The following is a 25,254-nucleotide window of genomic DNA, read 5'->3' on the forward strand; positions in this document are numbered from 1 at the left end:
CCGCAGCGTCCCCCTCCTCTTGGCCGGGAGAACCCGAGGGGTGCAGCTCTTTGCTTTGACAGAGCGGCCGGCGGAGGCGTGGAGAGAGGCGAGCGAGACAGCCCGCGAGCCAGGCTGAGAAATTCGAGCCGGGAACAAAGAGGGGTCGGGCTCTGAGTGTGTGTGTCGGCTCCAGCTCCTGGCAGAAGCATTTGGGTTCGAGGCCCCTGCTGTGACTCTCCGAGACCCCGCCGTGCCCTCCACTGCCGACTCCCAGCGCTCGACGGCACAAACTTTATTCTTGGCAAACTTCTCTTTCTCTTCCCCTCATCCTCCACCCCCACCACCTCCTCCTCCTCCTCCTCCTTCTCCAGCAGATTAAACGCGCCTGGAGAAGGAAAACCGAAGCGAAAGGGAAGGAAATAAGAAGCTCTAAAGCGGACTTCTTCAACCCGGGTGGCTCTTTATTATTATTTCTTTTTAGCCTCCAGGAAGTGGACATTTCGTTATCTTCTGATTCTTCTTGCACCTTTGCCTCTGGGGCAAACGGAGCCTTTTTGGTCAGCTCTCCCTTTTTCTCGGAAAACCAGCTCCCAAGTCGGCATCCGGCTAGGGTGGAAAGGCTCGCGTAGAGACGCGCCGACGGACCCTGCCCCTCACTTTGGGGAGTCGTGCCTCCTCCAGAACCGGCGTCCTCCGCGCGCGTCTGCTGGGGGCGTGGGGTGGCCGCCAGGGCAGCGGAGCCTAGAGCACGCCGCGCCGCGCCGCCGCCCCCAGAGGCGCCGGCTGCGGCGGCTCTCGCAGCCCAGTGCTCATCGGCCTCCAGAGCGGGCGCCGGAGTCCGTCTCCGCGGAGCGGGAAGGCGCGGGCGGCCGCCGGGGCTCCGGCGCCGCCGCAGCTGCTCCGGCTGCGGGCCGCCGGCCCCGCGCTTGCCGACCCCGCTTCCGCCCATTCTCTTACCTCACGCATCCTTCCAATTCTACTTAACTCCCCCCTTTCGTTGACCCCCTCTCTTCCTACTGTCGCCTCGAGTGCTCCCCCGGCAAAGCGGAGATTACAGAGTGGTCGGGATGCCCCAACTCTCCGGGGCAGGCGGCGGCGGCGGGGGGGACCCGGAACTCTGCGCCACGGACGAGATGATTCCCTTCAAGGACGAGGGCGATCCCCAGAAGGAGAAGATCTTTGCCGAGATCAGTCACCCCGAAGAGGAAGGCGACTTAGCCGACATCAAGTCCTCCTTGGTTAACGAGTCCGAAATCATCCCGGCCAGCAACGGACACGAGGTGAGTGGGCCGCTGCCGGAGCGCCGAGAGGCGTGGCGGGTCCCGGGATAGAGCGGCGAGGGAGGGAGGCAGGGAAGGCGCTAGACAGCCCCGGCGACGGCCCTTCGTGGGTCCCTCGTTTGCAGGGTCGTGGATGAGCCCCTGGTCAGCGTTCGTCCTTTGTGTGTGTGTGTGCGCGCGCGCGCGTGTCGGGTGGGAGGTGGAGAGTTGTGCAGGGAAACTTATTCCAAAGGGATCCGTTTAGGGGTAGGTGGCTAAACCGTTGGTTTGCGGGCGGAGAAGTTGGCCTTTAACACGCAACGTTTGGCTTTCGGACTTTTCACCGGCGTTGAGAGGGTGCCATGCTTTAAAGCGAGGAGTTCTGAAGTGAGAAGTTCTGCCGTGGGACGGAAAACAAAGTGCACCCGCTATCTCGGTAGATATCTCTGCAAAAGTGCGTTAAACCACCAAAGGCTTAGGTAGAGACGAGCAGAGCCGCAGGCGGAGAGGAAGGGGAGGCGGGCGTGGGCCGGGGACAGGAGGGGCTGGCCCAACGGCCGCCGAGCCGGGCTCGTGCGAAGCCGGCCGGCCAAGGGGGCGCGCGCCCCGGCAGCGGGGCCGTGTGGGGCTCGGTTCCTGCGACCGCCGGAGTCCTAGTGCCAGGCCCCCTGCCCAGAGCCGTAGGCGCGCTGAACAGAGCCACACCTTGCAGTATCTCCTGCAATACAAGTTTTCTCCAACCCACGTCACTTAAAAAAAAAAAGAAAGAAAAGAACAACTTATATTTGGGGTTAGTTTGGGCCCAGATCAGGCCTTAAATCTACACCGAAGACAGGAGAGTCAGAGTGGAGATGGGGCGGAAGCCAGGGCACCCACTCAGGGGAGGCTGGAAAGCGCTTTATCAGATCTCCTGGCCGGTGGCGGGCGATAGCGCTGGTAACTCGAGTAGAGTAAATAGAGACACGTGGGTGCCAGCGGGAGAAAGCCGCGAGCGGGGTCCCCGCGGAAGGGCTATTTAAGGCGGGTGGAGAGCTTCAGAAAGGGGTGGGGTGGGCGGATGGACCCTGATACCGGACACTCCACTGGCCACCCTAGTTCAACAGCTGGGAAACGCTTTGAAGGAAATCCGGTAGAAGTGTTCTAACACTCAGATGATTGCACCAACGATTCTTCCCTCCAGAGAAACTTGGAGGGTATACCCTTTTTCCTTAAATGGCATCCTTCTGCCCCCAAAAAGAAAGCGTGTGGTTTTGGGGGCGGGGGCATTTAGGGTTTTAAACAACGAGATTAAGAACAACTCAGAGTTACCTTCTTTTTTCCGATGGCAGGGGTGAGTACGCATTTTGGAAGAATGGGACCTGGGTTCTAAGGAGAACATAGAAGGGTGTTTTTATCCTCGGAATCTTTCTTCCCATTATGCCAATTTGAGGGGGACATGGTGGTGGGAGGCAGGGTGAACCAACCCCATTTAAATGGGTTGTGACTGTGTGTACTGAGAGGGAGGAAGAAGTCATGGGGGGTGGCGGGTGGGGGGGGGGGATACATGTCCAAAGAACCAAAAAACATCCAAACACTCAGGCCAAACTCGTATTTGTAGAGGCGCCTCTATTTCTTCCTACCCATTTTGCTGTCTTTCCTTATTCAGTAAATAAATTTGTCACCATTTCACATTTTCTACATGTTTCTGCTCTGGAGAGAAGGGTACTGTATTTGAAGCCCAGAATCCAGGTATTAGGGCTCTGTCAGTTGTGGTCCTGGAGGGTAATGGGCATGGGGCAGCCCCAGGGAAGATGGTGAAGGGGTAATACCACTGATTTGCACGTGGTTGAGCCTGGGTGGATGGTGGTTACCAGAACTGATATTAGCTAGGCTACCTTTTAGATGTCTATAACCCAACTCTCAAATTTTCCTTTCTTTAACCACAGAGTAGTTTACTTTTCTCTTGTAAGCTTGTACTCAGCCAGCCATGGTAGGTTATGGGGAGAGGAGCTCCTGCTGGGTCTAGCTTGGGACAGTGGCCTTAAGCCCCCATCTGTGAGTGGTGGGCCTGTTTTTATTGAAAATGTCATTTTCAGTTGTGAAGTGGTATTTAAGCGTGCTTTTAATCAGCTCTGATTGAAGGGAACAGTGGTCGGAGAAGCTATCAAAATGATCAACAGCATTAACTCAAACTCCTATCATATTAGGCATCCAAGCAGCCCTGATACATTTAAGCAAACAGCAGTCAGAACAGCATGTGGATGTTTCCCAAATTTGCTATATTGTTATTGCTTTTCCTCTTAATATTTATCCTTTTTCACTCCTGGATAGATGATAATGATTTAGAAATACATGTTGAAAAGAAAAAGATTTTCCTGTACTTAACCCTTGCCTCCACCTCTTAATGAAACAGCTGATTGAGTTGCACCTAACCCTCCTCCTTTGAATTACCAATGGACATACACTTATATTTGTATTGTCACAAACTCTAAGGTGATTTTCTTTCTTTTGGGGGTGGGCATTTATGCTGTTAGGTGGCCAGACAAGCACAAACCTCTCAGGAGTCCTACCATGACAAGGCCAGAGAACACCCTGATGACGGTAAGACATATTTCTACTTCTCTCAACTTTATCATTTAACAAGCGCAATTTGTTAATGTAGGTATGTTTTGCCATGAGTCACCCCCTCAAAAAAAAAAAAAAACAAAAAAACAAAACCAGGATCAGATATGATAAGACTGTGCCCACTCTTTTTAACAAAATGGTGGGGGAACTTCCGGAAACGTAATGCTTATCTCTAATATATATTTTTGTAATTTTAAAACTGTCTTTGAATGAGTTAGAGGCCTTTGGATTTCATTTGGCTTCTAGATTCTTTGTAGAGGAGGAAATAACAAGTTTTCCTCTTTTTCTCATTTTACCTCCAGTCCTAATTGACTTAGATCTTTAGCATTTTTTCCTGCAATGTTATAAAGAGTGACAGTCTAAACCAATTTATTTTCTAACATGAATAGTTTCAAATGGATTTTCATTTGTTACAAGGCTATTTCCACTTACAGTGAGAAGGCAAGGAGAGAATGCACAGACTAAAGCAGAATGTTCAGTAAAGCAGAATCTAACTTGTAAAAATATAAAACTTTATTTGTAAAATTAGGAGCTATGCATATGAAACATGATAGTTGACATCCTCCCCATTTTTTATTCTTGCACAAAACTTTAAAAATTGTGCATGTATTTTTTAGATTTAAGGAGAACTCTGTGACTTTAAAAGAATCAAAGAATCTGTAGGGTTTCCTTGTCAGTCAGTCAGTTTTTCTGTTCTTTAATTATTTACAATTGGCCTGACCAGAACTAGGTGTTTGTACGTACAATATGTCAGCCAGAGAAGAAGGGGAGAGAACTGTAATATCAGGCTTCTTTCTGAGCTACAAAGTAGTTACACAGATTAAAGAAAAGAAATGTATATACTGAACACATGCAAATTACTTTGGCAAAATGATGCACATAAAATTAAGCTACTAGAATTAGTCCTTATAAATTTGGGTAGTTGCTCATATACTAGTTATAACTCTCTTCCTCAGTAAAATCTAGAAATTTTCTAGAAATCTAGAGACACAGGTAGGATTTTCAAGTTTGCCTACACGTGGAGCGTAACTTTAAGTGTATAAAAATATACATGTGTGAATAGCTAGGTGGCCTAATATATTTATATTACAGCTTTAGGTTTGTGTATGTTCTTTCATGTATCTCTTTCTTAGTCCAGTTTGTTGGTATTCAAACAAATTAAATTAGATGGATAACACTAATTTTTGTAAAAACACCAGTCAATAGTAGTAAATTGAAACACATGTTTTTCAAACATCTGGTTCCCTGCTAATTTCACTTAAGAGAATAAATACTATCAATCTAAAATAGAGCATAATAACTGAGTTACACTGTTTTGTAAACAACTCTTTTATGCAAGGCCTGATTTGTCATGGAACTCGTTGCTTTTCAAATAAAAACCAGTAATATAAAAAGGAAGCCAGTGCATCATCAATTGTTCTTTGGATTTTCTCAGGGAAGCATCCAGATGGAGGCCTTTACAACAAGGGACCCTCCTACTCGAGTTATTCCGGGTACATAATGATGCCAAATATGAATAATGACCCATACATGTCAAATGGATCTCTTTCTCCACCCATTCCAAGAACAGTGAGTAACATGCAATCTGTAACATGTTGCAGATTATTTTCAGAAGAGAAAATTAATTTGTATTTTAGCAAAATGTTCTTTTTAAACACATCGGAAATGCTTTTATTATATATGACCAGTCGTTACTAAATAAGATCTGTTATGAGGAATGGCTGCCTTAAAAGAGTTCTAACTTTGATGTCTTGCATTTTAACTTTTGGCTTACTGGGTTAAGATTAATAATAATAGATCACCAGTTATCGTGAAATCAAGTGAAGTGAAGTCAACAGATTTATAATTTTATGAGTATTGTGTTTTCTGTGCTGATGAGAGGGGGAAAAATGACTTACTCTTTCAGTTAGCTAAGTGTTATATAGCTTTCACTGCCCTGAAGCTCTCTAGAATCAGAACTACTTTGGCTCATTTGGAACTGAACATTCAGAATGTAACTTCAGCTTCTAAAACAGCATCCTCCCTGTATTGTATTAGCTAATGTTTCTTTAACATCAGTTGGGATGAGCTATTTTTACTTTATTGTCAATTGCTGAGAAAATATTACTCGAAGATAACGCTATGAAAATGGCCCTTTTTATCTCGTGGTTCAGTTAACTTTTAAAGTTGTAAAAATGCAGAACCATTGTAACTGTATGATGCAAATCCATAGCACTATGAAGAATTCCAGGTCTGTTACTTGATGGTATTTCTCTTTTGCTGGAAAGTGGAAACCTCACCCCCGTTAAGAGAGCATCGAAAGGGGAACGTGCAGTCTGTGAACGTGAGGCGTGCTGGTGGCGGGCGCTCCCTGAGAGCCACCCCTGCAGCAGTGGGGATTGATTTCTACTGCTGCATCCACATCCTTACCTTACTCCATCTCACTCTCCCTCTCCCACCTAAAAGCCAACGAAAAGCATGTGTGTCTGAGTCTTAGGGATTAGAGTTTCAGTCTTCCTGGCCCTCCTCAAAATCAGATTCTGATCGTAAAAAGGAACCTGTGATTTTTGCCTTATTAGCCCAGTTCTTCCACTAAGTGAAAAAAATTAGCCACAATCATCTGGGGAAAGTAGTGTCATTAATACCTCACTGAACAGCATCTGGGGTCAAGAAGGTTTGCCGAAATTGTCCAGAGGAATGGCTCATACTCTCAAGAGTATTTGTGTTTATCTTGATTATCCACAATGCTCAATTGTTGAAATTATAGGTATATGAAATACAACTATTTTATGTGGGCACTGTAATTTAGATGTTACTGTAATTATTTTCCCACAGATTTCAAAGAGATATTTGACCTTCTGTGTAGGGAATAAGGTTTTTCTAATTTTCATATCACGGCTAACGTGGGGATCTTGAAGACCTTGTGATGGTTGTTCTAGGTGATAGCAATGTCACATTTCATTATAAGAGGCTTTTAGAATATTTAATGGTAGAGATGCCTGTGTGGTAAATATGATCCCCCTATCCAAAAAGTGAATGAACTAATAAAAACAAATATCATTTAATATTTAGAGACCACTCCCAAATAAATGCTTCTCTGAGTTTTACAATTTGTAGGAGAGTTTATGTTTCTTGAACTGAATGTGCAGACTTATCAGATATTTCTTTTATATTTGGGTTATTTTGTTTTGTTAGGTTTTTTTTTTTTTTGGAGGGATGTGAAGAATATGTTTGAGATAAGGAATAATTGAAAGTTACTGTTGAAAGGCTTTTTAGAACAACACATAATCTTTCTGACAAATCTAGATTATAGTCTCTGACTTGCTAAACCATAGAAAATAGCCACTGAAACAGTCTTACACTTTTCAAAGCTGTGCACCCAGTTAATGCCTAATAAAGTATTTGTGGAGATTTGTTCCCTAGTTCAGCTACTCTTCCTTTAAAAACATTTTTTAAAGTCAGCATAATAAAAATCTATTGGTATTTATAAGTGATCCCTACTAATGTTGAAAATTAAGCTTCTCTTTTTCTTTCAGTCAACAGCTTCTTCCTTCAGCATTTCTCTCCAGTTTCCCCTGATGCCCCGTATATTAGTCATTTTGAAATTTTGATAGAAAATGGAAGGTGTTTATTGTTAGTGTATGTATTAAAATTTTGAGGTCAGTAAATTGAATAGCCATTCATTGTTTAGGAAAGATTCATGGCCGAGTAAGTGTTGGTGGGTGTAGAGTGGAGGAGACAGGGGTGTGGTCGGGAAACAGGTACTTTACCCTCTTATCTGCTGCTTTGTTTATTCTGTGACATTTTAGGACATATTTATTTTAGGCACATTTTCTTGCAGATATTCTGCAATTTGCACAATTGCAGAAGCTTTCCCGATTTAACCACAAGGCTATGTCCAGTTTTTTTATTTAAGGTTCGACCAAAATGAGTTGCAATCGCTGTTTAATACCTAACAGCTGTTTTTAACGTGTCTGAGACCCAGAACACTTTAACCGGAAGGCAGCCTCTCTCCATCACCCCTGACCACACGTCTGCCTTCTTGATCTCTGACCCTGTCCTTAGCAGAACCAGTGTTTGTGTAAGTGACATCCACAGTGAGAGGTTTTTATCTGGGGTGTCAGGAACAGGGTGACCATTTGTGTTGGACTTAAGGTGGGAGCAGCCCTCAGGCATCCCTTTACTGGAATTTGCATTGCAAACAACTGCTTGTTTACTGCATCTGCCACCTGCAGGTGTTAAGACTAGGAAGACATCTGGGGGTAGGGGAAGGTCCGGACTGCCCCTTCCCACACAGAATCTTCCTTTGTAAGTAGCTGCAGGTAATCCAGAGAACACCAGCTAGGGCCACAGGCACGCACAGAAATGTTTCTGCTGGTACCTCATCCTAACAATTCTCTATGCTATTCCTCTTCTTCAGACAGACACTGACATGTATGATCACATAGCTTTTACAACACTTATGACCTAAGTCCAGCATTACCTACTCAGGAGAACCACTGTTGCCAATCCAGCTTTCTCCCTTCAGCAGGGAAATTTTAATGGGCTAATTACACCCTTCCACAACTGGAATTCTTAGAGGTGTGTCTTTACCACAAATCTTACAGATGGGTGTTTCACCGAATTTTAAATAAGAATTCTTAATTCAGATAAAATGGACCTAACAAGAAAGTACCTATAATGAAAATGCATTTGGTGTCAGTGTGAGTTCTCAAAGCCCAGTAAACCTTGGCTTGTCGTCATAGAGAATGAGAGAAGATGCAGGAGCCTGTTCAGTATGTTAGAGCAAAGACCTTGGCGAGTGTATTAAAAGCATACGCCCAAGCCTTTCTTTCTTCAAGTCTCCTTTATGAAAATCCCTGTAGGCCAATAGTAAAGGTTAATATTAAAAGAAAAGAATAGCTTGTTTCCTCCTCTGTGGGGCCCTAGCACTTGTGTGCCTGAATACGGTGTGAGCAGGGAGCTTGGCTGGCTTTAACATAGTGAAAGTTCCCAATGGCCTACTGCACTGTGGTTATTCATCTTAGGTGTCAGGCTTCCATTTGTCCCTCATACAACCCAAATGTTTAACACCTTTGAAGAGAAACATCTCATTTCTCTTCAGCTGCTTGGGGGAGGGAAAAGCAGCAGGCTTAGTGCAGGAAGCAGCAAACGTTGCAGCTGGGTCCTCCCAACCACAGGAGCACCTGGACAGCATAATGCTGCTGACTGCGTGTTTGCCTCTTATTTTGCATTTTATTTTTCTTATTTTTATTGGACACTGCTATTTAAATGTTTCAGGGATTCTTTTCATTATTTGTAACAACTCATTAGTTTGGGTTCTAGTGTATGGTTTTTACCTTAAGGGAATCAACATTTGGATTTCTGATGAACAGATTTATACCTATCATACCTTTGTCTTAACCTCCCCCGGTGTTTGCATTTGCTTACAAACAGCTAAAATTTGATTTCTGTCATTGCCCCCATCTGGAATTAAGAAACTAAGGTACATATGTCTAATTAGTAAGCTTACACTTATTAAATCACTCAACATCACATTCATGTGTAGCTTTGAAAATAATAGAAATAATTCAAGGGTAAAGGAGACTATGGCTTGTATTTTGAGCAAGATTTTTAAGTATGTCTTCCCACTTTACTGCAAGGAGCTGCTTAATTTGACTTACTGGCAAATGGCTTTAAATTTTCTAATCTAAATTGTATCCTTTTTGAAGCTAAGCATATTAAACTTTCTTCTTTACCTCAAGTGCAGGAGAAGTTAGGTTTTAGAAAGTGTGTTCTATTTCAGATTTGAGTGCAGATGTCAGAAGAAAGCATAGGAAAATTCCTTAGAGGCTCTAGACTCTTCTGTTTGATTCATTCTTAATTGTACTGCTACGAAGTTAGGAAAAGATCACAGTAAGAATAAGTGGGTGCTATTGCCATCCCCCTTCAGATATATTAGACATCTTATGACCAACAATTTGCTTATTCCAGTGTCCCAGGGCGCACACTGCATGGCTCTTTGGGAGCTGGTGAATGGTACCCATAAGAGTATGATCCTTATTCAGATATATGTTTTTTTGAAATAATCCTAGAAATGTGTTGTTTATTCCTAAGGACATGAGAACAACCTAGTTTCACTAAAACAAGACCATGGAAACAACCTACAGAAGATCTTGCTCTTTGAAGTAACCGTCTACCCCCATACAGGTCCTGGATTTGTTCTTATCAATCCCATTATTTTGATCCAGTCTCTCTTTTGGTCAAAAACTCCTGTGGGATTTAACAGGACAGAGATAAGGCCTCACAGATGGGTCTATCTGAACTTGAATTTGGAGCTTCAGAAGTATTCTTCCATAATATCAACTGAGAAAATTTTGCAGTTTTTGAGTCTTTTTTTTTTTTAACTAATCCTGTTAGTTCTTTAGACAGAACCATTTTTTGGTTTATGTGACTGACATTTTTTTAAGCAATTGGACTATTCCATTCCTCTCTGATTCCTTTTGTTTCTAATTTATAGACATGATTAGAATTTTATAAAACTGGTTTCCCTTTGATATTGAGATAGACTTGGCATTTAAAGACACAAATATGCCAGCATTGTCTATGGGCCAGCAGAAAAGCACGTCTGTTTTATTTCTCGGCAAAGTAGAGCTCAGAGTTACTGGGTTGGCCAAAAAGTTCATTTGATTTTGTTTTTTTTTCTGTACGATAGCCGTAGTAGTGCTTAGCTGTCTTTAACTTCATTCAAAAACTTTTGTTAAATTGTATTGTAACAGTTGTCATTATCAGAGTGCATTTAAAAAACAACTTATCAAAATTAATGAATTTTTGTGCAGCCATTTTAATATTGAAGATGGAAGAAAATAAGCAACATTTATGGTGTTTTATGCTTTGTTATTTCAAGACAGATAGAAACACAACTGAAGTGCAAAAAAAGATTTGTGCAGTGTATAGAGAAGGTGCTGTGATTGATCGAATGTATCAGAAGTGGTTTGTGAAGTTTCTTGGTACTATTGACATTTTGGCCAAATAATTCTTTGCAGTGTGGCTGTGCATTGGAAGATGTTTAGCAGCACCTCTGACCACTAGCCACTAGAAGCCCATAGCTGAGCACAGACAACATAATCAAAATATCCAAATGAATAAAGTTATTGGTAAAAATGAAAAATGTATCTTTTATGGAAAAAAACTAAATGGGATTGTTGGCCAACCCAATATATAGGTGCTGCTGTTATGGGACTAAGGTTTTTAAAAAGAGGATATTCATTTAACACTTGGATCTTTAAAGTTATTACTTAAGTGGTTATGCCAAATTGAGACAGTTTGTGGAAGGTAATACTGTAGCAATCAAGAGACTTTTTTTCCTCTTTTTCTGGCTTATTTCACTTAGCTTAATATTCTCCACTTCCATCCATGTTGTTGCAAAAGGTAGGAGTTCCATCTCTCTCTTTTTCTTTCTTTCTTAAATGCAGATTGATTTATTTTTTAAAATGTCAAAGTTAATTATAAAATATTTTTGAAAAATTTAAAACCATTATATAGTCTCGGCAATTAAACCAACATGACACCAGCACAGAAATAATCAAGTAGAGCAATGAAATATAATGAACATTCTAGAGAAAAACATATATATATATATATATCTGATTAATATATGTATGATTAAGTTGATATTTCAAATCAATGGGGAAAATAAGGCTTATTCCACGAATAAGGTGCATGGACCACTATTACTTGAAATAAAACAAATATAGAGCCCTATTTCACATCTTATACAAGAAATATTCAGGTGAGTTAAAAATCAATATGTAGAATCTAAGGAGTTTTAGAAGAAAATAGAACTAATATTTTTCATGACCTGAAGTAAAATATTCAACCCCCAAAGCTATAAATATTGACAATATGACTATATTAAACATTTAACTATATAGTAATATATATATAAGAAAAGTTAAAGGACAAGGACTAGAATAGAAAAGTATTTGCAACACATATAGAACATGGTTAATAGGTTTTTGTTGTTTTTTTTTTTTTAGGGAAAAAAGTTCTACAAACATTTAATCAAAAAATGGATAAAGAATACCAAAAAGTCATTTAAAGCTTTTTAAAAATAATAGAAATAGGCAAGAAATATAAAAAACAAGTTTGGTTTTAACAAATAATAAAGTAACAATTAAATGAACACAACATTGTCTCAATGAGATTTTAAGTATTAAAAATATTGGTAATATCAAGTATTGGTGACTGTGAAAAGAACTGGATACTCATAGACTCTTTTTATTCATCTTAAAGCAGTCCCTTTAGCATATTTTTGCAATGCTGGTTTGGTGGAGGTGTATTCTTTCAGCCTTCTTTCGCCTGGAGAGCTCTTTATTTTGCCTTCCGCTTTAATTGAGAGCCTTGCTGGGCAGAGCAGTCTTGGTTGCAGGCCTTTTCATGCTTTTCATGACTTGGAATATTTCTTGTCATTCTCTCTGGCTTGCAGTGTTTCTGTTAAGTCAGATGCTACCCGTATCGGGGCTCCCTTATATGTTACTACCTGCTTCTGCCTTGCTTCCTTTAGGATTCTCTGTTTGTGTTTGATATTTGCCATTTTAATGATGATATGTCTTGGAGTGGGCCTCATTGGTTTCCTCTTGAATGGTACCCTATGTTCTTCCTGGACTTCTGTGACTTTTTCTCTCCTCCAATTAGGGAAGTTTTCTATCATTACTTTTTCAAACAGGTTCTCTATCCCTTCCTCCTCCTCTTCTCCTTCTGGTATCCCTATTATATGGATATTATTACATTTCAGGTTGTCCTGCATTTCTCTAAATGCCTTTTCATTCTTTTTGAGTCTTTTTTCATTTTCTTGCTCTTTCTGGGAGCTTTTTCCTACCTTGTCCTCCAGCTCGCTAATTCGGTCCTCAGCTTCATCTAGCCTGCTTTTGATTCCTTCTACTGTGTTCTTCAATTCAGAAATTGCATTCTTCATTTCCTCTTTCCTCTTATTGATAGCTTCTATGTCCTTTTTCATGCTGATATAGTTTGCAGTAAGTTCCTCGTAGTTTCCCTGTAGTTTTTTGTAATTCTCTCTGAGCTCACTGGGTTCATTGAGCTTTCTTAGAACCATTGTTTAGAACTCAGTGTTTGATAGTTTACTTGTCTCTATTTCATTTAGTTCTCTTTGTGGGGATTGCTCCTTTCCCTTCGAGTGGGGCATATTTCTTTGTCTTCCCATTATTTGTGAGACTCTTCTCTTTTGCTTCTGCTTCTTAAGTTGATCTGTCTTGATTTCCTGACTTTGTGGTGTCGCAATCGAGAGACTTAGTACTATTTTGTACTGTCCTGACAGGCCCTTACTCATTTGAAACAGGTAACCAATGGATTTTATTTAAATAATTTAAAAAATATGTTTTAGCTCTATGATCATTTTTAAAATATTAATTGTGACCTTATGAAGTCACAGCCTAGGAACTGTAGTTTCTGCTATAAGCTATTAAGTCACTTTAGGCAAATAGATGATCTAGTCTCTTAAGATTTAGAGGCATAAAGCCAGAAAATGACCTAAACACCTACAACAAAGAGTCGGGGGCAGAGTTCGAAATGCACCAAAGGGGAGAGTGTGGAGTTGAACATAGACAGTAAACAGGGATTCCTAACTCCAGAGATTTTGATAATGTAGCCAATCCAGACTATTTATAGACTATTAACGGAGGACGTTTGGAGGATTAAAGTCTCTAAAATAGTATATTTGCACACAATGTCTACTCTATCTATAATTATAAACCTGCTGAAGTTATTTACTTGCTATGTGTAGACCACTTACAAGGCTCACTGAGGAATGGTACTCACCTGCATTCAGTTTGTCATGGGAAATTTGCAAGGGCCTTAAGGAGCCAATAAGAGTTTTGGTTTACTGTATCCTTTCTCCTATCTGACTGAGAAACATGACTGGAAGAGATGTTGCATCACAGAAGGTCTAGAAATGTGTTTTAATTTTGCAGCTAATGAGGGGCAAGTAGACCCCAAAAATCATTAGATTATTGACGACTGTTTCTAGCTATGCCAAATAATTTCTATGACAAATAATTCGTCACAGAAATGTATTGCTGCCCTCCTAGCCACTGCTCCTTCCTCTCAGCCAACAAGCTCACACCAGTCCAGCCTGCACGCAGCCCTGCGTGTGGACTCCTGCTTCAGCTGTATGAAACCCTACTGCCTGGTGGCGACCTACAGCATGTGGGACACTGACATTGGCCACACCCCCAGTTTCTGATGGAGAAAAGGGAAAAGCCACCAAGGCCGCATGCGTCAGGCCCTCAAGGGCCTGACGCAGAAAATCAATCACAAGATGGAGGCATAGGTAAACACAGCTGGCCTCCTTGTACACCATAGCAAAAATTACAACCAAACTACAGAACAAGTATCACCCAGAATCATCAGAAAATTGAGCTGTGTAGAAATCCTACAACCAAGAAATTAAAGAAATCACATCCATCCAGACAGGTAGGAGCGGCAGAGACATGGAGACGCAGAATAGGCAGTTCCACACTCACGTGTGGTAGATAAAAATTGGGATTGATACCTCAGCAGCAAGGGATCCCAGCCCTACACCAGACCACCCAGCTCAGGGTTTCAGTGCCAGGAAAATAAGTCCCCATAACTTCTGGCTGTAAAAACTAGTGGGGGTTGGGGTGGCAGAAGAAATTGCGGGATTCTTAGGTGTCTCCTCTTAAAGGACCCACAATGGACTTAGGACTTAGAGAGAATCACTCCCTCCAGGCTCCACCACTGGGGCAGCAGCTGGAAGGGCACCAGTGGTACATGGGGAGAAACTGAAGTGTCTGGCATCAGGGCAAAACTCCAGAGGCTAGGCAGCATCCATTGTCCCTTTTCTGAGCCCTCTCCCATGCAGAGCCACAGAGTGGCAACACCATATCTGAGATTCTGTCAACCTGCTTCATATGGATTGCCCCACCCTGGCAACTACCTAAGGCTCTGCCCCATCCAACTTACAGGTGTACTTTTCTACAATAGACCACACTATTAAGACACAGAGTCAAAGCAGATCTACGTGATGTATAGAAACAAACACAGGGAGGCTGCCAAAATGAGGAGACAAAGAAACATGGCCCAAATGAAAGAACAAAACAAAACTCCAGAAAAAGAACTAAACAAAATGGAGATGAGCAATCTATCAGAAGCACACTTCAAAACACTGGTTATCAGGATGCTCCAGGAACTCATTGGGTACTCCAACAGCATAAAAAAGACTCAGGCAGAAATGAAGCTTACACTAAGTGAAATAAAGAAAAATTTACAAGGAATTAACAGTGGAGTGGGTGAAGCCGAGAATAAAATCAATGTTTGGAACATAAGGAAGAAAAAAAATTTAATCCGAACAGCAGTAAAAAAAGAGAATCTAAGAAAACAAGGAAAGGCTAAGGAACCTCTGGGACAACATCAAATGTATCAGCATTCACATCACCAGCATCCAGAGGGAGAAGAGAAAGGGCAAGAAATTGGAAATCTGTTTGAAAAAATAATAAAAGAAAACTTTCCTAATTTGGTGAAAGAGATAGACATGCGAGTCCAGGGAGCTCAGAGAGTCCCAAACCAAATGGATGCAAAGAGGCCCACTCCAAGACACATCATAATTAAAATGCCAACAGTTAAAGATAAAAAGAGAATCTTAAAAGCAGGAAGACAAAAGAAGTTAGTTACCTACAGGGGAGTTCCCAGAAGACTGTCAGCTGATTCTTAAAAGAAATTTTGCAGGTAGAAGAGACTGGCACTAAGTATTCAAAGTGATGAAAAGGAAGGTCCCACAACCTAGACTACTCTATCTAGCAAAGCTATCATTTAGAATCAAAGGGCTGATAAAGTGCTTCTCAGACAAGGTAAAGCTAAAGGAGTTCATCATCACCAAACCATTATTATATGAAATGTTAAACGGACTTATTTAAGAAAAAGAAGACCGAAACTATGAACATTAAAATGGCAATAAATTCACAACAATCAACAATTGAATCTAAAGAAAAAACTAAGTAAATAAGCAGAACAGAAACAGAATCATAGATACAGAGATCATTTGGAGAGTTATCAGTTGGGAAGGGGAAGGGGGAGAATAAAGGAAAAGTTGCAGGAATTAAGAAATACAAATTGGTCAATATAGAATAGACAGGGATGTTAAGAACAGTACAGGAAATGGAGAAGCCAAAGAATTTATGTGCATGACCCATGAACATGAACTAAGGGGGGATTGCAGGAGAGAGTGGAGGTGCCAGATAGAGGGTGGCAAAGGGTGAAAAAGTGGGACAACTGTAATAGCATAATCAATAATACATATTTTAAGAAAAGAAAAAAAGGAAACTCTAAAAAAACCAAGTGTATTGTTGATGCTATGTTCACTTTTAAAAAGAGGACTTTTGCTACTTTACCCAACGTAGAGAAAGGTTGAATGAGGGCTGGGTGGAAGAAAGGCTCTATGCTATAAAAAGAGGGGTGGCTCTCGTGTAGTTTTAATGTTTTTGTATTATTGTCAGCCTCTGAATGAGACAGTCAACAAAACAAGATTTTAAAAGCTGACATACTATTTTATAAGTCCTTAAATTTTTATTTTGCAATGAAACCTGTGAACTGTTGATGATTGTTGATTGTCTGATCAGTTGATCCAAGAGTACTGATGAATTATGACATAGTTACATTCAGCCTAGCATAGAATAGGCACTTCAGGAGATTTGCTGAATGAAGACTGTGCTAGGAAATTTTCATGTAGGTTTTTTTGGATATTTCCAAAAGACTTCTTTTTATCTAACCAAATGCTATGTGAAAAGCATAATCTGAATGAGTCTCCTAATTAATGCTTAGCATTTTATTTTACTTTTTCTGATTTGTTTCATCAATGAAAAGAGCATTAAACCAATGTCTTTCATGAGGAAGTCAAAGTCACGCCTAACAGAATGTCAGGTTTCCAAGTAAGAGCTGAGAGCAGTCAGCATCTGAGCTTGCTGCCCGAGTAAAAAGAATGGGAGTGGACCCTCCTGTGAGAACTGATCGTAAGAAGTGCTTATTTCTTACTTTGGTCCAGAAACCTAATTGAAGAAAAGGAGCTAACAGAAATGCTTTTTTTCAGAAGGGTACTTGAGATGGAAATAGAATAAAAAGAAAACCATCTTCAGTTATGTTTTAGTATCATATGGTTAATGCTTTTCACTTCATTTTTATTCTTTCCCAGATAGAAAGGATTCTTTTTTTTCCCTCGGTAACTCTTGAGATATTTTCTGATATTAAAAAATTCTTTGTGTTCTTTCTAAATACATGTGACGGCATCAGTGCTGACTTTCCCAGGCTTGTGTGTGTTGTAAATTGATTGTATCCTTCAGCAATGGGGAAAGCACAAGTTTTGAGTTATTATTAAGTGAAGGTAGGCAGTCCGTGGGAAGGCTGAGCCTAGCCCCAAGTCTATTACTGTTCCCCAAGAGCCTTGGGAAATTATTTAACCTCTGTCAGCCTTTGTTTCCTCATTTACAATGTGGCGTATTAATATCTGGCTTGCCTACCATATATGGTTGATGTAAAATTCAGATAAAGCCTGCAAAAGCACTCAGTTTTCTAGTTAAGGGAGCAAAGCCTGAGTCTCAGATGGTACGAGCCAGTGCTCTGGTTCCCACCTGCTGGCAATTCTGCAGCCACAAAAGGTCTTGGCTGTACGCAGGAAACGACTGAGAAAGGGAAGAGATTTTTGGTTCTTACTATGCCTCCATGCTCACCTGGAATTTGACCACCGAGCAGAGGCCTTATATTAACCTTTAAAAAATGTTTACATAAATAAAAGTTTTGGGACCTGTCATTGCATCTTTTACAAAGGTAGCTTTCTTCTCTTGGGCTTCTTTTTCTCTCCTAATTATTAGGGGAGCATCTGATTTTCCTCTTCAGCACCACAGTCTTCTAGAAAGGGAATGAGATGTGTAAGGCATCAGATTTCTAAATTTTTACTTGTTAATAATCTCATATCTTTCTAATATTGGATACAGAATTTCCAGATGATTCTGAACTCCGTGGACTGGAGTAAAGAATATGTTTTTGGTTCAGCTGCTTCCCCTCCATAGCCCCTTAGGAGCTGGGTTTCTTCTCCCCACTGTACAATTTATAGAATTGTGAATGTAGAGGACAGTCGGCAAGTTATTTATTCCCCTTGAATTTTCTTTTAACTGAAACCTTTCTAGCTTTCCTTGGCACCTAAAAGGATCAGATCCAAGGGGGTATGTTGGCTGGGCAGCCAGAGAAATCCGTGTTTTTTGCTAGTCTCATGGAAAACTTCAGCTTCCATCTTTTCAAGACTTTTCTTTTTCTCACAATAAAGCCCAGCGAATAGTAAATATATTTCAACATGTAGTCAGCTTTCTTGGTACAGAATTCTTCCATTTTAAACACTATATGTTATACCTTGTAATAATTGTGATCACATATATCATCTCGGTGCACTAGTTCACATGGCTTGGATAAAGGTAAAAGGGACTGCAACCTTATGTTAGTCAAGTATGTATGACTTTGTTTTGACTCTCAACACTTATAGTCTGTTAAAGTCTTAAACGAACCCGAAAGTACTGAAGTAAAAATGTTTACTGTTCACTACAGTTGGGTTAATCAGTTAGCTTACCGGCAAAGGTAGGAAAAGAATTAAGTCTCCCAAACAGCGCTTAAATTGGTTTTGTTCATTTTTTAATGTACATATTAAAAGCTTTGCATTAAAACTGAAGTTTGTTTTTTGGGGAGGGAAAACAATTACTTTTTTAATTTTTTTAAACTACTAGGTTGTGCCAGATACTGGGCTAGACAGTTCACGTGGTTTTCTTATTTAATTTCATCTTAACTGCAAACTGTGGGTGGATGTTATAATCTCCATATTAAGATTAGGGCCCACCCTCAGAGACAGCAGTAATCGGCCGTAATGTTGTAAATTGTACAGTCAATGCCCTTCCTCAAGGTCCAGAAACTTATTTTCATTAAAATAATCATACTTGCCTTTCAGAACAGAAAACGCTTATTAATGAGTCATAATAATGATTAAAATGTAAAGCAGGAAAGCAATTAGTTTGATGATTTTGTTGGAAATTTCTTTGTAATAATCTTAACTATTTTTAATGAAAAGAAAAAATAATTCATTAAAAATCAATACATGTTCACTGGAAAAATTAGGAGACTCAGATAAGCAACCAGAATAGTGAATATTAAAGTCCCAGGATCCCACTGTCAGAGATGATCACTATTAAAATTCACCTGTGGTCTTTAGAGCTAGTCCCATGCACACATATAGAAATATATGTGTAAACATAGACAATACATGTTAGACATTCATGGCAATGGAAGCATAATAATTACGTTTTTGTAACTTGTTTTCTTTTTCCCCACCAATGTAATATAGTGGATATCATTTTTACTCTAATGTAATTTCATTTTAAATGACTGCGTAATCAGGTTTTTTTGTAGATATTCAAACAGTATTACCTCCCCCGCCCCACCATCTTAGGCAACATTGTAATTAAATATATATTGTCTCATTAAATCTTTGTACAAATTCTATTTCTTTGTAATAAATTGCTAGAAGTAGAACTGTAGAATCAAAGGTAGTGCACTTTTTTTAGTTGTATTAAACCAGCATTGCAATTTAGCCTTAAACATATTTATTTAAAGTCAGTATTTGAAAGTACGTACTTGATTGTGTTCAAGCTTGGTTATGGTTGGTGTTTTGAGGCTGACAATTTTTATGCCTTCTTCCAGTCAAAAATAAATCCCACAACAGCCAGGAAGCTGGACAGATGGAGAGCAGACTATCAGCTTACTTATTAATAAGGCTGGATTGGAGAATGTGGCTTCAACCATGACATGAATTTGGACTTCTTTTGACTTCCTTAAATTGAATACACTGCTCCTTGACAGAGGCAGAGGTTTACCTGCCAGAGAATTAGAAATGACAATTTGGGCAAGCGAGCCCCAAAAGAGAAAACCAAGACTTTGTCTTTGCCCAGTTTCTTCTCTCAATCACCAGAGAGGAGCAGGCTCCCTTGTGGAAAGTGAGCGAGGGAGCAGGAGAGAAAAAGGCTGACTCCACTGCCAAGAGAGCAGAAATTCCTACTTTATTGGCCAAGCTAAGGAGGAGGGGAGGAGGAGAGGGTGGTTACCTCCTTAGCTGAAACCATTGGTCGGGTTGATCAGACTGCGGGCCACAGGCAGCGAGGACAACGCACCTGGCACGAAGTGGCGGCGGGCGGGCAGGCGTGTCGCCGAGCGCCGCGGTTGCAGTCAGCTCAAGATCTTAGTGCTCCCTTCCTGACTAGCTGTGTGCTCTTCAGCCAGTTACTTATTCTCTCCAAGCCTTCGTTTCTTCACCTGTAGCATAGATCGCCACCTTTTCTACTTGTAAAAGTACACAGTATTCTGTGTTAGTAATACTGTTTCTGGAAAGGGAACCAAGTGCAACAAAATTACTGGTGGTGGTGTTTAAAAGGCAGAAACCTGGGCCCATGAGCAAATGTCCTGAACCAGAAACTGCAGGCAGGTCATGTGTATGCACTTTTAAGTTCCTTTATTGATTCTTACCTGGGGTAGAGTTGAAGAAGCACTGGCCGAGTAGATGCTCAAAATTTAACTGAGGTACGGATAACCTAAGTGACTTACACAAGGTCTCACTCCAAGAAAGCAGTGGAGCTTGGTCTCAAAGTCAGGCCCCGCTCCAGGCTCACTTTGTCTCCACTCAGCTCTGTCCAGCCCGTCCCTCATCAAGACGACTGGCATTCTGTTCACTTCCAGTCAGACCTCAGGAGGTTTCATCCCTGAGCTTTCTCTTCCACTGACCATAGAATAAAACCTACATTCTTTATTTACCATTACTTTGAAAGCTTTCTACAATCTGGGCCATATACCTTTCAAGACTTGCCTCCACACTTCCCTACCCTGCAGCTTACAATTCAGCTGCATTTCCAGACCTGCACCTTAAACCCTTTCCCAATCCCTGTCTCTCTGAAGTACGCTGCCAGCACAATCTTGTTCCTCTTTAAAGGTCCAGACTAAGCGGTATTTCCTCCAGGAAGCGCCTCCTGGAGCTTCCACCGGCTAAGACTAAGTGTTCTTTCCTGTGGGTTCCCATAGGACCTTTTTATAACTCTGTTACCATGTCTTATATAATAGTTGATTGTCTCTGTGTCTGCATTTCTCACTAGTTGTTAGTTCCTTTAGGATAAGGAGCATGTCTTATTCATCTCTATGGCCCAGAACCCATTATACTACCCTGCATAGAGCAGATTCCTCCCCAGATGTTTGTAGGATAAATATAGCAGAATTTTTTTTTAAAAATCCTCACCTGAGGATATGTTTATTGATTTTAGAGAGGAAAAGAGAGAAACATTAGCATGAGAAACATTGATCCACCGATTGCCTCTCATAGCACCTGGACTGGGGATCGAACTCACAGCCCAGGTATGCCCTGACCGGGGGTCAAACCTGCAAATTTTTGGTGTATGAGATGATGCTCCAACCAAGTGAGCCAACCTGTTTAGGGCCAATAGAAGTTGGAAAACTTTGCTAATGCAGGACAATAAAATCAATTTATACTTAAAGACTAAAAAAATACATAAACGCATACAAAATTACAAAGCTGACATTGAGCTTAGAAATTATCTGAGCATTAAATATAGAGTCCATGGACTAGATATCAGCTATTAGTTTTGAGCACTTAGTATGTGCCAAGACCTTTTCTAAGCTCATTTAATCCTCACAATAACCTGCCATTATACCTAATATCCCTCCTTTACAGAGGAGACACTGGGGCATAAAGAGGGTTGAGAAACTGAGGCATAGGGGGCATAGAAAGGGAATGGACCAAGAAATGGAAGGTCAGATGAAGAAGGCAATCTGCTTGGATCACAGCCCTGGTAGGTGGTGGCACCATAATGGAGCCCAGGCCTCGACTCTTCCTGCAGGCACCTCCTGCAGCCTCACTCTCTCATTGCCATCACAGCCGCTGGCACACAGGACATGCTGGATGGTTGTTGAACCAATGAAGTTCTCATCAAAAAGATGTAGTTGATCCTTAACTTACAGGGATTTTGTGACTATAAAATGAGATAGCATATGACATTGTACATTTCTTTAACGCAATATTTGGTGGTAAGAGCTGTTGTGCTGGGGGAGAACATGAGGTCCAGGGCCAGCAGTGTGATGTGGGGGAGGTATAACAGGTAGAGGAAGCGCCAGCCTGGTGATGCAGGGCAGTATTGGTGGAAATAATGAATCCTGAAAGGGGCGTGTTTTAGCACAGACATTCGTGAGTTTAGTTTAAGGATTATCCTGTGTTTTTTCTTTTATGGTAAGAAAACCCCAAAATTAACCAATATCTGGAATGAAACATTTTACAGTATGGACATTCTTTTGGTCCGTGATTTATTTAGGCGCCTCAAAAAAATCACCTAACTTGCCTCTGAAGCTATGTGGGTCTTGACCAGAAGCTTCAGTATGATTGTGGGAAATAGAACTGCATGTTGCCCAGAGGTGAGGACAGTAATAGTGTTGACAACATAGTAGAATATAATATTTAATGAATATACTTTAATGCATTTTTCTTATTAAGTACTAAATATGATGCCACGGCATGAATACTACTCATCTTTCCATGTTTCCAATAAGGAAACTGAGGCACTGAGAAGTTACTTGATTGCTGCAGTCCTACAGTTTATTAGGTGGTAAAATTTGGATTCGAAGTCAGATATCCCTGATTTAGGAGCCAAGGCCCAATTCATGAACTAGTTTCTCCTCAAAAGGGTGTTGAGAAGAATCTTTTAGTCAATGTCAATAAACTACTTTGAGGATCATAAAAGCATCTGTTATGTTTGTGTTCCATTAAGCGATGTAGACAGTTGAGTTTTAGTGGTGGCTTTAATAACAGGTTCTAAGAATACTTGACAGCTGTCTTCTGGTGCATTCAACACACAGCCATGTTAATTGCTCAATGTGTTCATGAGAATTTCCAGGAAATATTAGATCCTTGGGTATAGCAGACATATGTTGGTAAATGTCCCATTTATATAAAATCCCATTGCCCACTTCCATAGGCCCAGTGTCCCCAACTCTTAAGGACCAAAGAGAGTATATACGTGCATTGCCATAGATTTTGTGATTCTGGAATTCTCTTTGGTAAATGATATTGCCTCCTTATTTCATGAGAACCGAGCATTTACAGGCCAAAAAAAAATCTGCTGCCAGAGAGTGTGCTTTGCATGATAAGCAATTAAAATGTAGCATGTGCTTCAGTTTTTAGAGCTCTTAGTGGTGATTTCTGTGGTATCATGATGTTATGTTAAGTAAGAGAGATTAGTTTAGAATTAACTAGAATTGTGATCATTCCTGAGAATTTACAACAGTGGGTTTTCTTCAAAAAGTGAAGAAACTTCCTGTTAAGGAGATCTTATTAGGAACAATCTTTTCTTTTTTCTTTCTCAAAAGGAAATACCTTTTTTGGTTGGTTTGTTTTTAAAATGTCAGGGGAAAACTCAGTGAAGAACAGAAAAAAGTACTTGTATTGCTATTTTTCAGATGTAATAATTTCATTCACATACACACACACTCACACTTTCAGATAATTCTTTCTGCATCTGTACTTAACAATACAAGCATTTTTATAAATGGGTTCATTCGGTTAGTGGTTTATCATAATTTTTTTCTATTAAAATATATTGTGTGCTCTTTTCATGTGAATAAACATAGATCTGTATCATCCATTGTAATGCCTGGCTACTATCCAGTTATAAGAATATTTCAATTTATTGATTTTATCCTCAATTGTGGATGTTAAAATTTGTTGTTTGTTTTAAACAATGCTAAAATGAAACTGTTAAAAATGCATATTTATCTATAATCCTTTTATAAGCTATATAGATTTACATAGAACTCATCTACTTTCTGATAGAAATCAATTTAAATAGATTATAAGTGTATTTTTACATGTTTATGTTTGTGTTTTACATATTTATGTTTATGTGAATTGCTTATTTATATCTTTCTTGATTTATATATAAAGAACTCTTTATATATAAAGCATATTAACCATTTTGATCACCTACTTTTTAAGTAGCAATGGTTCCAAACTATTCTACACCAATGTAATCAATGTTTTTCTCTGTTTCTTTATGACAGTTGAGCTCTATCTACTGGTTATTGTATAAACAACTAGTGACTTGTTACAAGAAATTGCTTTTCGTCTTTAGCTTGGCTTACTTCTTACATTTTATTTCAGGAGAGAAGATGCTAATACAGCTTATTTGACCTTTGTAGAATGGTGCAGTAACCACAAAGGACATTTTATTCCATTTCACTCATCAGAAGAGGTTATCTGTTGTAACTGTCTCTGAACTAACCCAAAGTTTAGGGTTAAACAAGTTTCCTGATAGAGTGAAGACTAACACCAGAGAATGTTTATTTCAGGACTGATTTAATCATTCCTCCCAGAAATATTCACTGAAGGTACTTATTTTGAAAGTCGTTGTGCTGAGCCCCGTTGTGGATGTTTGACAATGAAGAGTCACTGCGCTGAAGGAGCTTACAGTGTAGTAAAGGGGAGACACCCTGCAGACACCCACAGCGTAACGCTGAGTGAGCAGGACCCGCATCATTAGGACACACCCAGGGACAGAGCGCCAGAGATGAGCCTGGTCTTCCTGGAACGGGGCAGCCTATCACTGCCTCCCACAGGGCTGTAGTTTTCATAAAGTGCTAGTGTTTCTTTATCTGCTTTCAGTTCATTGTGGCCCATTGGCAGCGTGGTAGAAACTATTTGGTTTACTTGTTTCTAAATGGATGTGTAGATAGCTCTGTTCAGTTGGGCCACGCTTAATCAACACTCTTTAAAGTAGAAGGTCATTCATATTAAGCAACCGAAGACTATTGAAGAAAAGAACTCAGAACTCCTTATAGAACATTTCGTTTTATTTATTTTAAAATAGAGTTAGTTAACACATCCATCATAAAACATTTTAAATAAACAAATTTATAAACATCAGTGCCAAGTGAACTGATGGTTGGTAAGAAGGAAGGCTAGGAGTTAGACCCTCCTGTGCTTCATGCTATTGGTCCTGCATTGGTATTTCATTAACACAACCATCAGAAACCTTGACTTGTAAGAGACATTGGCTCTGTGTACTCTGTAAGCATATTTTAAATAGCTGTCAGACCTGAGTACAATTAGAATTAGGCAAAGAGAACCTCATGAGGGTAGGTTAGTTTCCGTTCATTTATATGGTGTACCGGCTGAGAACACGGGCCCTGGGCCTGACCACCTGAGCCCAAATCCAGAATCAGCCACTTGCTAGGTGTCTGATGAAAAATTACTTTTAGCTTTCTGTTTCTGTTTCTTGACTCACAAAAAGTTTGAAAAGTTTTGTGATAGTTGGAAACACAGCAGGAAATGACTGCT

The 25,254-nt window shown here is 40.4% G+C and overlaps 1 protein-coding gene across 3 annotated transcripts in view; it reads left to right on the forward strand.

Moving 5' to 3' along the window:
• Nucleotides 1–1,049: 1,049 nt before the first annotated feature.
• Nucleotides 1,050–25,254, forward strand: part of LEF1 (lymphoid enhancer binding factor 1) — a 111,512-nt gene continuing 87,307 nt past the window's right edge. For all 3 annotated transcript variants that reach the window (XM_054591638.1, XM_054591639.1, XM_054591640.1), the window contains exons 1-3: nt 1,050–1,262; nt 3,755–3,821; nt 5,281–5,414. In XM_054591638.1, the coding sequence (XP_054447613.1) occupies nt 1,050–1,262; nt 3,755–3,821; nt 5,281–5,414 (414 nt within the window). The remainder of the gene's footprint in view (nt 1,263–3,754; nt 3,822–5,280; nt 5,415–25,254) is intronic.

Source organism: Pteronotus mesoamericanus, unplaced genomic scaffold (genome assembly GCF_021234165.1).
Source record: "Pteronotus mesoamericanus isolate MK-2021 breed Mesoamerican mustached bat unplaced genomic scaffold, CSHL_Meso_final scaffold_232, whole genome shotgun sequence".
NCBI classification, from domain to species: Eukaryota; Metazoa; Chordata; class Mammalia; order Chiroptera; family Mormoopidae; genus Pteronotus; species Pteronotus mesoamericanus.